The sequence below is a fragment of the Geotrypetes seraphini genome, chromosome 1, assembly GCF_902459505.1.
Source record: "Geotrypetes seraphini chromosome 1, aGeoSer1.1, whole genome shotgun sequence".
Lineage (NCBI taxonomy): Eukaryota > Metazoa > Chordata > Amphibia > Gymnophiona > Dermophiidae > Geotrypetes > Geotrypetes seraphini.
The window spans coordinates 161,940,178-161,954,064 of record NC_047084.1 but is presented as its reverse complement, the minus strand read 5'-3'; the positions used below and the strand labels follow the sequence as shown (position 1 = coordinate 161,954,064).

Below are 13,887 nucleotides of genomic sequence, written 5' to 3'. Positions count from 1 at the left end.
CTTGTAGTTAGTTTCTGGCTCTGACAGACCTCGGTGACAATTTAGTGCTGACGGATCCATCTCAGCATAGGGAGGGAAAAGTATTAGGATCCGTCAGTGCTAAAATGTCATCGAGTCTGTCAGAGCCGATTTACTGGGGCTGCAGGAAACCAGTTTAAAGGATTCGTTTTAGAGCCGCTCCAGCACTAGCACTAGTCTCTGGCTCTGACATTCCTCAGTGACATTTTAGCGCTGACGGATCCTAATACTTTTCCCTCCCTATGCTGAGACGGATCCGTCAGCACTAAGTTGTCACCGAAGTCTGTCAGACCCAGAAACTAACTACAAGCGGCACGGACCTCAGATTTTTAAGGACGTGCGGGTTTAGATCCGCAAGGTCCGTCAGGTCCGTGTTTTACCCCTTCCCACTCTGATGCTGTAAGTTCAAACCCCACACTGCTCCTTGTAACCCTGGGCAAATCACTTCATCCCCCATTGCCCCAGGTACAGTAGATAGAGTAGGAACCCACTGGGAAAAATGCTTGAGTACCTGAATGTAAAACCACTTAGGCTATAAGCGGTATATAAATACTCTAAAGAAAAATAGGGGCTTACTATTCTTTAAAGAACATTAACTCCAAATGCCACTTACATTTAAGACACAATCACTTACACTAGCTTTATAGCTAGTATAAATGCCAGAAAGCTCCACAAATTCTATAATTTACATGCATATGGTATTTGGCGATCCATTCAAACTTGGCTAGAGCACCAACCCACCAGCAAAGCAGACACCATCAAAATACAACACACTTTTCTGCTAGTGGGTATTCTTTAAGGGATCGTTTATGCACTTAAGTGACTGCAATATTACCATTTTTATACATGTTGCTGCCTAAAAAAAGGCAGCTCCTGAAAGTGTGAGACGAGACAATAGAGAACTGCATTATGGAAAAACAAAGGTTCTGAAAGTCAAACATTTTCATTTTGATTAGTTTCCCATGTCTTCTAAGAAATGTTTTAAAAAAATGTTTTCATGAGGTGGGGCAATGTTGTCAATAGTGTACACTATTCAACAGTGTGCATTATTTGAGCAATAGTGCATACTATTGATGACATAGAATAAAACTCTAAAACTGAAATCCCAGGAGTCGATATTCAAATTTACTTGCCATTATCAAGATAATGTTGTTGAATATTATGTCTGACTCTAGAGAGAGAAATGGATAATTGTTACTGTGGACGGGCAGACTAGATGGGCCATTTGGCCTTTATCTGCCATCATGTATCTGTTTCAAATTTTTCCAATTCGATGAGTATTTGAAGTAAAAAAAATGTTGAGGTCTTGCAACAACTGCTTCCATATTAGTTACTTGGGCAGCATTTTGCTTTAGCTGTAAAGAAATAGTTTCTTTACGCCAAAACCTAAGTGACCATAAATCATCCAAGTGTTAATGTAGATGTCTTACCAGGTTAACACCACCATCAAGGAAAATCCTGCTTCATGCTAGTTAACATTATCTCTGATATCCTTCCCCATACATCACTCTTCAGCCATGGATTCCAATACCAGCATATCCACCAGCTGACCCACTGTGCTGAGGGGAAGTGATGTCATGCAGCAGAGGTGGGCTTTCTGCCAACACCTTTGCCCTTATGAGTGCTGGATTCTTTGGAGGGACCCGCTCCTTGAGGGTCAGCGAGATGCTGCATTTAAAAGAGGTTGAGGCTTGCATCTCAACCCCCAACAATCCCCAGTGAATTATTCCTGGAAGATGTAATTCAAACCACATAAAACGTTCATTGTTGAAAATCTTAGGAGTGGTTTGTAAGGAAACTGCCGAAGCAGAACTATCTCTACTTTTCCTTTTTGCTCTATTAACAGGTATAGTCCAGAAAGTGAGAACTCATTTGGCAGCGTCCTCTCTCTAAAACACCCTTACAGCTTTTATATATATATATATATATATATATATAAATATAAAAGAACTCATTTGGCAGCGTCCTCTCTCTAAAACACCCTTACAGCTTTTTTATATATATATATATATAGATACACACACATATATATATATATATATATATATATACACACACACATATATATATATATATATATATATATACATACACACACACCCAGTAGCTGGAATCAAGGCTGGGAGAATGGTATAGAAAATTTAAATAGATAAATAATTGAAGGATTCTTCTATAAGGAGCCCAGGTTGTAGCAATGACCAAACTAAGGGGAGGAAGGAATATAAATCAAGGGAAATCCTCCAAGAAGTGACAAATGAGGGCTCACAACAACAGATCCCAGCTCCGATTGCTAATGAACTGGAAAAACAAAGTAGCAAAAGAAACTTCTGGATTGGAACAAAACAAAACAAGGAGTTCCATCGCTACATGCCTGACTTTAGCTGGAAAGCTTTAAGTTTAAAATTTTAAGTTTAAATTTGGGGGCAAAGAGAAGACAAGAAGTAAAAATGTCCATTCCAACATGGCACACAATATTTATGCTGAGCTTTGCCATGAGTGAATTCTTAAAATCAATATACACTTTTTCATAAATAAGAAACCTTTCAGTTTTTAAAATATCACAAACAGTTCTTCAGGCATATGCTAACTCCACATTTCTCCCCATGGGGACAGCCTTTCCTCTGCATGCTACTGAAGTGTGATGTTGGCTTATTGAATAGAACATTATCCATTACGAGAGCTGCTTGGTAGGATACTTCAAACCCAGAGGCAAACTTTCTCAAAAAGAAAAACATTTTGACTGTTTAATTGCTGTTTTAAAATCTTAAAAAAAAAAACTCTGGGAGTAATTATTGCATTACAATACTTTAAGCCAAGAATATTGCACAACATCACAACATGTACTAAGGAAAGAAAAAGGAAAATGAACTTCAAATCTGACATGAAAGCAAAAAGAAAATGTACTTTAAGTTTGACAGGCTTGAGCTTGCAGACCTTGTATGTGTTTAAGCTCCATCTTCTTACAAGTTCTAATTTCTCCATAGCTGGATTCTTTGGCTCCTCTGCTAGAACAACAGGTCCACTCTTCTGCTGTATTCTCAGGTCTCCTGATATGAGCAAAACATAAACATTGATTTTACACATGGAAACAAACAAGAAATGCTACTGTCCAAAGCATTAAAGAACTGTAAGGAACACACCAATGGTTAGTACGATGGGCTGAGAACCTGGGTTTGATTTATTCCTACTGCAGCTCCTTGTGACCCTGGACAAGTCATTTAACCTTCATGACCCCAGGTACCTGCAAGTGTGTGCGTGTATGTAGGGGATGTTTTGCTTACAAAAAGTTCAAGGATATATATTTTTTCCTCGCATTGTTTAAAATTGACAAAAGTTTTTTCTGCCTATAATGTGGAACTGGTAGAGTCATATTGTATTGGACTCACCGTAAACTGAGGTTTTTTTCTTTCATCTTGAACAAGCACTTTGGCGTCTGTGTAATTATTTATTAGTGGAGAGTTCTAATTATTTTCAGTATTTTTCCTCCATTTTATAGATAGATAAGATAGATACACATATAAACAAATTGCATTGGCTGTTACCACAGAAAAGGCAGTTTATCAAAACCATGACTCTACCTTTAATAGATTTCAAGCTATTTTAGTTTCTACATAAAAAAATAAAGTGTTCGGATGTCTTCCTTAACCAAAATGGTGCCATATTAACTGGGCTGGATAATTAAAACCAAATTCTGGGTGAAAATCGATGGACAGATTACAAAGGGAAAATGAGCAGGAGTGATGATCTTGCTAGCTGTGGTTATTTACATAGAGCTCTATTAAACTTTTTACCCAACCACAAAAAACCCCCCCCCAAAAAAACCAACAACCCACAGACGTGTCAATAAAATAATAAATGCTTAAAACTGCTGTCAGACACTCATATTATCACACTAGAGAACCATCTGAGGAACATTCATTGGCCCGACCTTAAAAGAAAGACATTCAGAATATGAAAAGCAGTTTAATAGGGTCTGTTGGCATTAGCACAGATAAAGCAGGCACCGGACAGTTCGCCAGAGACTGGTGAAAGGCCTGCGAGCAAGAATTCCCAGGAAAAAGCCCTTCCTCAATGTACTTCAGTCTGCTATGTTCGTTGGTGACCGGGTGAGGACTGCTTGCCACCATGAAGCATCCTCCGAGTGTGATGGTATAGGACTGCATATCCAGAGATCATGTAGGATAAATTTTGAGAAATACATAAAAAAGGTCCTTCAGCCCAAGGTCCTGCCCTCAGTCAGAGACATCTTTGGTGCCAGTCGACCATTCATTTTTCAACAGGATGGTGCCCCATGCCAGGCAGCCAAGAAATATCTCAGCTCCTGGACTGGTCAGGAAACAGCCCAGATATCAACTCTCAACTTTAATCTCTGGACCAGATTAAAGAGAGCAGTAGTGGCAAAGCAATCGTCCAACAAACATGAACTGATAGCAGCAATAATCAACTTCCTGGTTCCACACATAACACCACACCTATTGACCTCCAAAGACTTACGGGACAGCATGCCAAGAAGATGTGAGGAAGTAATCAAGGCTAAAGGATATCAAATACACTACTCGTGAGATTGATGAAGTCATCAGATAACTGGACAAATTATCATTAACAACTTGGGTAGCATATGAACAGCATTATGTTTATGAAATGTGTCAAATATTATGCTTGTCTTGTTAAGTGATTACAGAGTTTCTGTTATTACCGTATTTTCGCGGATATAACGCGCGCGTTATACGTGATTTTACGTACCGCGCATACCCCTCGCGCGTTATATGCCTGAGCGCGGTATAGAAAAGTTTTTGTACATATCATCGTGATTTCTGCGCGCTATACCCCTGTGCGCGTTTTACAATGGTGCGCGTTATATCCGCGAAAATACGGTAGTTGGAAATTTAAGCATTAAATAAAATTATGATGATATAGCCATGTTTGTTTGTTTTTTTTAAAAGCATGCCTAAAATGCTAGGGGGGCTCATAATCGAAAGAGAAAAACGTCCAAAAACCGGCCTAAGTCGGCACCTGGACAAACATTTCTCAAAAAAGTCCAAGTGGCAATAATAAAAATGGGGTTTGTATTTCTAAATGTGGGAAGTGTATTTCTAAATGACCTAAGCCTTCATAGTGCCGCTCAACGTCCAAAGCTAAACGGGGCATTTTGGGAGGCGTGTCGAGGGCGGGAGTTGGGCGGGACATGGGCCAGCTTAGACTTAGTCGTACAGCATGTATAACCGAAAGTTTAACAACAGAGCCTAGATGGAACTTGGACATTGTGACTTAGACCATGTAAAACATGGTCTAAGTCACAAAAACCCACCTAAACTTATCAGATAAGCACTGAAACACATAACATAGACCCCCCACACACTACCACAGTGATCAACACCCCCCCATAAAAATTTTATTCACAACCTTAAATTTCAGCCTCCAGACCATCATTACCTGGCCGCCTGGCAAAGGAAAGCCTAGTCGTCCAGCCCAGAGGCAGCTTAAGTCATCTTGGGGGTTGGTTAGGGACCCATAGAGAAGAGGACCCATGCCCATAAGCCCCTGTAATCACTGCATTGATACTTAAACATGTGCACTGCCAAAACCCTTTTTGACTGGCATATAAGTGGCTCCTGCAGCCATAAGGGCTATTGGGGTGGTAGATAAGTCGGTCTAAGGGATTCTGGAGGTGGTTTGGGGGGGTTCACCGTCACCTATAAGGGAGCTGTAATGAGGAGAAGCCATGGCACCCTTTTTGTGAAGTTCACAGCAGTGCCCTGTAAGGTAACCCCACTATTTAGGTGGCATGTCTGGGTGTTCAGTCCATCACTTTGCAGACCCCTCCTACGTCCAACTGGGCTTGTTCTAGGCATTTTGGACTTGGACAAAAAGTTGGACGGAAATGTGGTATAAAGATGGACGATTTAGCGGCTTGGACGATCAGATCGGCAGGACGTATAATTAGACGATTTTCGAAAGTAAAAAAAAGTTGGATGTCTCTTTCGAAAATGTGTTTTAGGCTCTTTTTAACTTGCGAGATGGACGTAAACGGACTTAGACGTCCCTTTCGATTATGCCCCTCTAGGTGTTTTGACAATTTTGGCCAGTAGTGTATATTTACACTCACTTTGTACATTGTAACATCCCGGTTAACTTATTACTGTACCTACAACCACTTTGTTCATAATAACTGCACCTACAATTCATTTTATACATTGTAACCTCCTGGGTAACTTGACCCAGCTTCTCATACTGTAATCCAGTGTTCTTCAACCACTGGTCCACAGACCGGTGTCAGTCTGCAGAAATTTCCTGCCGGTCCACAGGGCTGGCACGTGCATCAGGCCTGAGACAGTGTTCTTCAGCTGCCAGTCCACTGTATGATCAATGCGGCGTTATCTTCGGCCCGGCTCCCTCTTCCTCAGTGCTGCAGTGGGCAGCAGCTCCTACGTGTTTCCTGCGCCAGAAGCCTTCTCTCTGATGTCGCAACGTTAGAGGGAAGGCTTCTGAATGAGGCATGGGATGCGCGAGGAGCCGTTGCCCGCGTCTTTGTGCACTGCATCAGTGAGGAAGAGGGAGCCGGCCCGAAGATAACACCAGGGGCAGCATAAAACGGCCAGGTGGGAGCAGGCCTGAAGGTAAGGCACAGCATGGAGGGAGAGAGACAACAAAGGTATGGGGAATGATTTTAGTTTTAAATTTAGTGATTGAATTGTGTCAATTTTGAGAATTTTCATCTGCTGTCTATATTTTGCACTATTCAGGAAGAAATACATTTGTTTCTTTTTTTATGGAGTTGTACTGCATGCAGAGTCTTGAATCTTAGGGTTTGGTTTGTATATATTAGTACTTTTAGTTTTTGGTCCTATATTTGCATGGGGTTCTGTTTTCTTGTAGGAACGAATGTTGAGAAGCATACAGTATGCTTTGTGTAGTTTAATTTTGTGGTTAACCATTATGTGTTGTTAATAAGATTATATTGTGTGTGTGTGTATATATGAAAAATGAATGGAAAAAATGGTGTTACAATTAGTACTATTATGGGGGCGGGGTCTGGGACGGAGATGGGTGGGGTCTGGTCCACCACTTAGCCTAGTGTTCTTCAACCGCTGGTCCGTGGATCGGTGCCGGTTCACAAAATAATTATTTTATTTACGCCGGTCCATAGGCGTCAAAAGGTTGAAGAACACTTCTATAATCCATCCTTGAACTGAATAGGTAAAGGTGGAATAGAAAACTTGATTAACATAACACCAGCTCTTTATATCTTATTGTGAAAACAGTTTCAGTGAAAGCTATGGACATCTACCAACCTATCGCCTCATAGCTATAACTGTGGAGCCATATGGATCATTAGAATTCATTACAAAGTACTCATGACCTGCAATATTATACAGAATTACTCTGAACAGTTATTACAGAACTCCAGTTATCACCAATCTTCCTAAATCACAAAATTAAGAATACACATATAAGCTGGTTATAAAGCTAGATGAATGGTTAATATATCAAAGCTACCACAAAATGTGCTGGAATCCAAGACTTAAGTTAGTGTAGAGGTGCAAACATTTTGCTTGGGAAGTTAAAAATCAAGGCACACTTGTGTCCTCCTGCTTTGCGAAAGAAAACTGATTCATACTGGAAGCTGCAGATTTGCAGAACAGTGCAAATGTGTCTGAAGCCATCATCTGGCTATCATTAAGAAAAATTTACTGAGCTGTTGAATCTATTGTCAAACGTTTTAAGAGTCATGTGGAGTCATGCACCAAAAGCTAATCACCCCAAATTACATAGTTGCACTGAACTGTATATTAAATAAAAATCAGCAGATATTGCCTGATTGGTGATAGGAAGCAAGATTAAAGTATAAAGAGCAAAGTCAAAGGCCAGACCCTTCTCAGATAACTCAGGGGCGTATTTACTCTTTGGGGAATACTTGTACCATATTAACACACTGTTCTAGAAAGGAAGCTTGCTGGTGAGCTTTTGGCAAAGCAGATCTCAAGAGTTACAGTGGAAATTTCTGGCCAATCACAGCCACCATTGGCTTAATGTGTATGGTACCAGCATTGCATCATATTACTGCCACTACTATAATTTAATTTGTTTATTTCCAAGTTTGCTCTAATTGTGTATTATGCAAACATTTGACACATACATCATCTTGACTAAATAATTTCACAAAGGATGTTAATGTCAAAGTAGATTTTCAAAACACAGAGTATTTATGAGATACTTTTACATAAACTATAGATCCAGTATATGCAGATTTCTTTCTAGGCTACATATATATATTACATTACATTAGAGATTTCTATATGTATGAAACAGACCAGGGATTGTGTTACCAACTAGAGAATGATGCAGGGACAGGGACAGAACTTGTGGGGACAGGACGGGGATATTGAGAATCCGCAGGGACTGGGAGAAAATTGTCTCCGTTTCATTCTCTACTGCCAACTTACTTGCAACTGAAGCCACCTAAAAGCTGCAATGATCACGATAGTTTCCAATGTACAGTTTAAAGAAGTCCAAAGTGATCACTGGATCAACAGCTGAAAAATATCAAGCATGCTACCATTGCTTGTGTTTGAGCAGGCCATGACTATTGCTTAGAGAATATAAGAATTTGGAGGGGAGAGAAGCAGAATGAGAAAAAGCTCAAAGTTATACTGCAGATTACAAAAGTGAAAGAGTAAAACAATCACTTGACTTGCACCACCCATAGCAACAGAAAAAAAAATCAAACGAGGAGCACAGCTGTTAGAAGTTAGTGCAATGTCAGCAGTTAAAGGGTGTTATCCAGTCACTGCTGGCAATACCTGGGGGAACAATTAAATCATTTCCTTGTCCAGCCAGTCTGCTAGCTGCTGCACTGCTAGGAGATATAACAGGTGACATGGGTGGCAATGAAGAACCTGGAAAGGGTACATATTGATCCATGTTAAAATATTTTAACAACAGTCTCCCTTGTCAAGTGTTACAAACACAGCCCAAAGTATTTGCTAAAGGAAGTTGATTTTGATGAACTGTTCATTCTGCTCTTTGACCAAAACATTTCATGCTTCTCTCACCTTTGCTATGTAAGAAGTTTCTTAGGGAAAGATGGTGGGATTAAAAATAAATAAATAAATAAGAAATCCAGCTACCAGGCTTAATTAAAATTAAAGATCATAAAGTATTTCATAAGAAACATATACTTGAATATCTAATAAGTAAACTTCACTATTAAAAACTGCAGAGCATTAGTGGACAAAACAGATTTTTAATTTTTTTTTTTAACTTGATGCCTCTGTGATAAGAGGTCTACTGCTAAACCTAGAAAAGGAAGATCATTCCCCAGAGGAGCCATACTGGTTTCTCAGTGGATCATATGGCACCACACACCCAGATCTAAACTGCAGGTTGCTTTTTATGTATATATGAGTAGTATAAAAAGGGTTTGTCACATCTAAAATATATAGTATCATTTAACACCCAACTGCTAGACATATACCGACTAAAATAAATTTTAACTAGTATAACCTGTTTCAAGTCTTGAAAGGAACTTAAAGCAATCAGTTTAACATGGAAATTAAAAAAAAATAGAATCCATGAAATTACAAAAAGAGAATAGGTTCTTATCTTGCTAATATCTTTTCTAGTAGATTGGTCACTCTGGATAGACAGGGTAATCTCCCCATGCTCGGAAACCATGCAGAAGCAATCCATTCCAGCTTTTCAATCCCTCCTTCTTCACCAGAGGGATCTGCTGCCCACTTCAGTTTGTACCAATGCAGATGATAACCCTATATAGAAACACAACTGAAGGAGGGATACAGGGAAACTCTCCTAACTACAACTCTGTTCTACTCTGAAAATATAGCAAACATGCTAAACATTGCCATTGAATAATCATACCAAACATTTATGGAGCTCAAATATTACCCCAATGTGTTATAAAAATAGATTATTCTTCATACTCAAAATTATCCGATTGAGACAGTAGGCAGGGGTCCAGAATGATACACCTATCTACTAGACAAAATATTGCCAGCGTAAGAACCCAATCTCATTTTCTAGTGCAATATGTGTGTCATTCTAGATGGACAAGATGTACAAAAGCAGTCCCAGAAACCTAGGGTGGGAACATTGTGCTAGCTCATTACACTGAAGACTCAAAATAAGAATTCTCCCTTGCCACTATATCCACTCTGTAAAACTTGGAAAATGAATGTAGAGTGGATCAGGTCGCTGCCCTACAAATCTTCTCGGGGGAGAACGCCTGAGCTTCCGCCCACAAAGAAGCCACGCTTCTAGCTGAATGTGCCTTTACAGAGATTGGTAACTGTTTTCCACAGGCAATATATGTTGATGAGATGAAATGGCCCTACGGATCTATCTGGAAATCGTGGCCTTGGATGGATGTTGGTGTGTCACACTGAGTCTGAACAGTAAGCACAATAGATGGTCAGACAGCCCAAACTCATTGGTAACCTCAAGATATCATACAGTAGAAGCACTCTCCTCACATCCAACTTTTTCAGAATCCGGTCCTTCTTCTTAGAATCCTAAGGAAAGGGGCAGGAATATGGGGGGGGGGGGGGGGAAAGGCTTTTAAAGACAACCCCAATTTTTCTTACTCACTGTGACCTGTGCTGGAGATGTGCTGCAGCCTGCCTCAGCTCATAAAATAGCTGGATCTGGGAGAAGAATCATTACTTCAATTGGACTGCTCCTCCAACGCTGAATCTTTGGGCTGTTAGTCGGACTAAAGTCTGCCTGAGGCAAAACGTAGCTGACACCCTGAGCCTCCTACAGATGCCTGACAGCTGGTGCTCAAGCCCCTATGACTCAGGAGGCAAGCAAAGCTCTTTCAAGGATCACATCCACTCTGCAATCCTGCATATCCTTTAACACCATGCCTCCCTCACTTGGTAGGGTTCTGAATTTGGTTACTCTGAGCTCCACAAAAGTTTCTGCAGGTTGGCTCACAGGTACCACAGAGGGATTGACTTGTCAGCTGCTGACCTCAGTCTGCTTCTCCTTCATGAATGCTTAGCTTGACCCTCAAAGTGGTGAGCTCTGAGCACCAAAAGCCACGGATGTTACTGGACAGAATTATGAAAGATATCCTGCAAACAGGATGGTTGGATAGGATGGAGAGCGCTTGGACAGCAACTTCAGCATTTGGAACCTTGGACAATACCAGGTGGACTTCATAGTCTATTTTCCAGAAATTTCAAAGAATAGACAAGTTAATCTATCATAATAAAACCCTAAGCACACATGCACACTTCAAACGGTGTGACCCTGCCTCTGTGATTTGTGCTTCCGTGGTGCCGCATGTGCAATACAGTGTGCGGCGCAGTATAGCATGCGAGGTGTACGGCGGTGGAACCTGTGGCGTTTTGCGACACATGCGGCAGTTTCCTCAAACTTCTTCCAGCTGGAGCCTCTGGTATTTGTGTGTCGCAATTTCCCTGCATTGGACCCTGCCAGAGCTGCTTGATTTTTACAAGGTAGGTGGGATAAGGGGGGCTGGAGCTGAAGCGTCTCAGCGCATGAGAAACAGACAGGCAGGGGGCAGCGAGAAATACAGACACACAGAAAGATAGGGGGCCAGGGAGAGAGAGAGAGAGAGACAGACAGCGGCCAAAGAGAGAGAGAGAGAGAGAGAGAGGCAGACAGAAAGACAGCAGCCAAAGAGAGAGAGAGAGAGAGAGAGAGAGAGAGACAGAAAGACAGACAGCGGCCAAAGAGAGAGAGAGAGAGACAGAAAGACAGACAGCGGCCAAAGAGAGAGAGAGAGAGAGAGAGACAGACAGAGGCCAGAGAGAGAGAGAGAGAAAGACAGCGGCCAAAGAGAGAGAGAGAGACAGACAGACAGAGGCCAAAGAGAGAGAGACAGACAGAAAGACAGCGGCCAAAGAGAGAGAGAGAGACAGACAGACAGAAAGAAAGATAGACAGCGGCCAAAGAGAGAGAGAGAGAGAGAGAGACAGAAAGAAAGACAGACATCTATTCTAGCACCCGTTAATGTAACGGGCTTAAACACTAGTTTAATCATAAATTTTTAATGGATATAACTAATGGGCAGAATGGATGGACCATTCAGGTCTTTATCTGCCATCCTTTACTATGAAAAAAGGCCAAAAAAATATATACACTAAATTAAAGTTCCCTAGTGGGAAATCGGATAGTTCCCACTTATAGTTAAATGTAAGTGAAAGTTCTATTCTACATACAGGAGTCGGCCTCAGTAATGGAGCCTACGCGTAGTCGTATTCAATGACTGAGGTACCTCACACTTACATTTAACTATAAGTGGGAACTATCTGATTTATATTATTTTTCAAAAAAATATATAGAAATATACAGAGCAGATCAGTAAGACCCTTTCCATCTCGTGTGCAAAAGGAAAAACTGAAGGGGGCAGCAGAGCCCTCTGGTGATGGAGGAGGGATTGAAAAGCTGGAATGGACTTCTTCTGCGTGGTTCACGAGCATATAGAGATTACCCGTATGTCTAGAATGACACACCTATTGCACTAGAAATTCCATTTAGAAACACAAAAAAGTAAAGCATGTAGCATAGTTTACAAACACTACATACTAAAGAGGGATCACCAGTTGGCATAAGGATTATATGAGAGGACAAAAAGCTAAGTGTCATCCTTACGCACAGCTTAATGCTGTAATGACCAGCCCCATATCCACAATACCAAATAAGGAATTGCTCAATCTTTATCAAATAGCCTTTTATACTTATTACAAATGTCAGCCTTTTAGCCTTAAGCTGAAAGGGATAAATTTTTATTACTTCTACTCTAACAAAGATTAGAAGGGGCCCCTATGGTTAGTTCCATCACTGAAGTGTATATTCTCCATCTCAGAATGTCCAGAAAAACCTCACAGGCCTCTGGCACTATAATACTCACTGACATCCTTGCTGTAACTGTGGAATCTTTCACTGTAATAGGCTTGTTCTACAGAAAAGAAGTAGGGCAAGAAAGAGAGACTTAAGGAAAGATCACTCTGCAAAGAGTTTTAGTACAACAATTACACTGGATGGCTGTGGCCATCTATACTCTGCTCTGCAAATCTATATCAAAACAAGTAAATACACATTAAAAAGTTTCTCATCTTCATTTAAGGACTTTCATGCTATTAATCAAGTACATCATTGAATGGGCTGGGAAAATTAAAATGACATGAATTAAAGATGTTTTCTACTCAAGGAGGGCTAGTGATTAAAATACTGTTATATGACCTTCAAAAATAGAAGTTATCTCCAATGGGTCAATTCATGATCACTAAACTACAGCAAAACAGGGGTTAGAGGGCTTCTTAGTAGCTGAGGAAGATTTTTTAATTCTGGTATTCTTGTGTTTATAAAGTTACATATTATGTTGCATATTCTGTAAATGCAAGGCAAGAGGTGGGGACAATTCTGTTTGATTTTTAATTATGTGAATGGTCCACTCATTCTCAGGTGAGACTGTGGGATAGTGTAAGCTCATATTAGGGAATTAATTTTGTCACTGTATTTTTAGTATTGATTTTTATGTAAACCATTGAGTCCCAAATTTTGTGAAAAAAAGACTGCCCATAAATATGCATATACATTCATGTATGCTTATAATAGTACTGGGATACCCACTCTATTATATGGTGCATAAGCTTTGTCAGCAATGAAAATATTCCACAACACAGATTAGACAGTTTTGATTCATGCAGCTTAAGAAGCATTTTCCATATCAAGTGGCAAGAAAAGATTAAAATCAAAGTAATAAGAAAGTAATTGGTGGCCATTACTTCATAGCCTAACATACTACATACAGTACCAGCAACTTAGATAGTTTGGGTACCTATAAGAATGGATGACAACACATACCAAGGTAAGCCATGA

At 40.3% G+C, this 13,887-nt stretch overlaps 1 protein-coding gene across 4 annotated transcripts in view; it reads right to left on the bottom strand.

The window, feature by feature from the left end:
- Positions 1-13,887, bottom strand: part of ARFIP1 (ADP ribosylation factor interacting protein 1) — a 188,995-nt gene that overhangs the window by 82,615 nt on the left and 92,493 nt on the right. Inside the window, exons 5-7 of one of the 4 annotated variants that reach the window (XM_033940741.1) lie at positions 12,917-12,964; positions 8,820-8,915; positions 2,953-3,065 (exon numbers count right to left, since the gene is read on the bottom strand). In XM_033940741.1, coding sequence (XP_033796632.1) covers positions 2,953-3,065; positions 8,820-8,915; positions 12,917-12,964 — 257 coding nt within the window. The remainder of the gene's footprint in view (positions 1-2,952; positions 3,066-8,819; positions 8,916-12,916; positions 12,965-13,887) is intronic. The other 3 variants (XM_033940751.1, XM_033940761.1, XM_033940770.1) reach the window with 3 other exon arrangements.